Source organism: Buceros rhinoceros, unplaced genomic scaffold (assembly GCF_000710305.1).
Source record: "Buceros rhinoceros silvestris isolate BGI_N320 unplaced genomic scaffold, ASM71030v1 scaffold28429, whole genome shotgun sequence".
In the NCBI taxonomy this organism is placed as follows: Eukaryota; Metazoa; Chordata; class Aves; order Bucerotiformes; family Bucerotidae; genus Buceros; species Buceros rhinoceros.
Genome location: NW_010430179.1, coordinates 2195 through 4299, shown reverse-complemented (window position 1 = coordinate 4299; position 2105 = coordinate 2195). Strand labels below are relative to the sequence as shown.

The 2105-nt window shown below is 57.1% G+C and overlaps 1 protein-coding gene across 1 annotated transcript in view; it reads left to right on the top strand.

Moving 5' to 3' along the window:
• Positions 1 to 2105, top strand: part of BAHD1 (bromo adjacent homology domain containing 1) — a gene marked incomplete at its 3' end in the record, with an annotated part of 7492 nt that overhangs the window by 3221 nt on the left and 2166 nt on the right. Inside the window, 1 exon segment of the mRNA XM_010142942.1 lies at positions 1821 to 2104. Within this exon segment, the coding sequence (XP_010141244.1) occupies positions 1821 to 2104 (284 nt within the window).

The window sequence follows — 2105 nt, the reverse complement described above, 5'->3', positions numbered from 1 at the left end:
GACGGGGGTGTTCTCGGCATGCAGCCCTCCCCGCAGTGGTTTCTCACACTGCTGACAAGGGCCGTACTGGTTGCAGGGGCATGCATTTACCGGCAGGGTGTCACGACGCTGCTGAGATTTTCCTTGGTGTGGTTTCCTTCCTGTGAGCATCTTGGATTGAAGAGCCTACAGCGTAGGATAATCCAGGCTCTGTTTCGAGGATTGAAGTGTACAGGGAGGTCTCCTGGAATGGTGACACTGAGGGGTTGATTTTCACGTGCGTGTGCACCTCTGAAACCTCACCCTTCCCTAGAGAGGGTTGTTAGTGAACTCAAGGAAAACTTTGGCTGCAAGCAACAGGCTCCCATCTGAGAGCGCTGGCGCGGGGGCATCCAGTGTGTTCTCTCTGTCCTATCTGGTGCGTTCGAAGTGTTTGTGTGGAAGCCTCAGTGTCTGTTTGGTGCAAATCGCAGGCTCGGGCTGTGGCCTCGGGCTGTTGTCTGCTGTGCACAGGGTCAAGGCGTTGGGTTCCTCATCTCCCACACAGTTTGCAGCATGTGGTTTGAGGTCAGACCCACTGCGAGAGGCGTTTCAGCCCCAGCACCGGTGTCTGCAGCCAAGGAAGGAGTCCTGCACCGCAGCCAGCGCTGCGCTGCTGTCCCGAAGCTTGGCAGATGCTGCTGCGAAGCTTCATCCTGCTTCAACTCAAGCCTGAAAACTGCTTTTGTAAGTACCGTCCTGGAGAGGTGGTTCAGTGCTGCGTGGGTCCTGTGCTTGCCGAGGCCAGGCAGGACACCTGAAGGCCCATCCCGGCTGCCTGGGGGAGTTGCTGCGGCGTTTGCTGCTCAGGGTCAGCAAATCTGCGACAGTCCATAGCAACCCTCACACTTGCAGTTCAGCAGCGGCTTCGCAGCAGCCCCCTTTGGGAGGGTCGAGGAGGGGATCTCAGCCATTTTTCAGGCGAAGCTGGTGCCTTCAGCCGTTTTCTGACATGTAGGGGTGTAGCAGCTCCGCAGCAGCGCAGTCCCTCAGACCTGCCAGGACACGCTGGAGGCACCTCCCGGAGGGTGCCTGAAGCTGCCCTTTTGGTCACCCCAAACCCCACGCTTCCCCATTTAAGGAGTTAGGGCTGTGGTGTGCACTGGTCTGGGAGCTTTCTTCTTGCTGACAGTGGGTAACTCAACCCTGACCTGCTCTGCGGCTGGACGCGCTGGCCCGGGCTCTGAGGGCTGGTTTTGCGACTCCTGGAGTGGTGTGAGCTGTTCTGGGATGCTCTGAGAGGCAGCGTCAGCCGACTCACTAACCTGCTGTGGTTAATGCGCCCACTTTAGGGACGCGGTTTTGCTGAAGGCAGCAGAAATGTGCATCGTGTGACCCAGTTCTGTTCTGTGTTGTTTTGTATTTCTGGAGTTCGTTTGGAGAATCTTCTCAATTTTCCCTGATTAGTTGAATTTGGCTTTTTGGAAGAGGCTGGTGACTTCTGCTCGTGTGGTTTAATCCTTCCTATCGCTTTGATAAGCCTTTTATTTCTTTTATCCACATCGACAGGCCGGAACCGCTTTGGACACTGGCCAGCCGTGCGCGTCTTCGGGGGATTTCCAGTGCTTTGTGGCAGTGCAGTGTCACTGGCAGCCCCGTGGTGGAGCATCGCAGGCTTAGAAATAGCTTTGCTTTTAGCATGTAGTGACAGTGCAGAATGAAATGACGGCGTGAGGAGCCTTTACTGCTCTAGTGCCATAACGGGAGTTGCGGGGTAAACGGTGGTAGTTCGGGGCACCCTTGGTTCTGTGGTTGTCTTCTGTTTCCAATGAGGTACAGTCTCTTTTCTTCCCTTCTGCCAGAAGGCTGCAAATCTCTGGACCAGCTGAACCTCACAATCCCTGTGGCAGGGCACCCCGCGTCGCCCGCCCACCCGCTCTCAGGATGTCCTGTACCCAGCGTGCCACCGGCTGCAGAGCCCGTTCCTCATCTGCAGACGCCCAACTCTGACCCTCAGACCATGGCCCGAGAATGTCCTCAGAGCTCAAAGCCTCCCAGCGGCTCCAAATCCGGCCTCCGGAATACCACGGGCTGCCTGCACGCCTCGGACAGCAAAGCCGTGGGAGGCCATTCCCACCCGAAGCAGC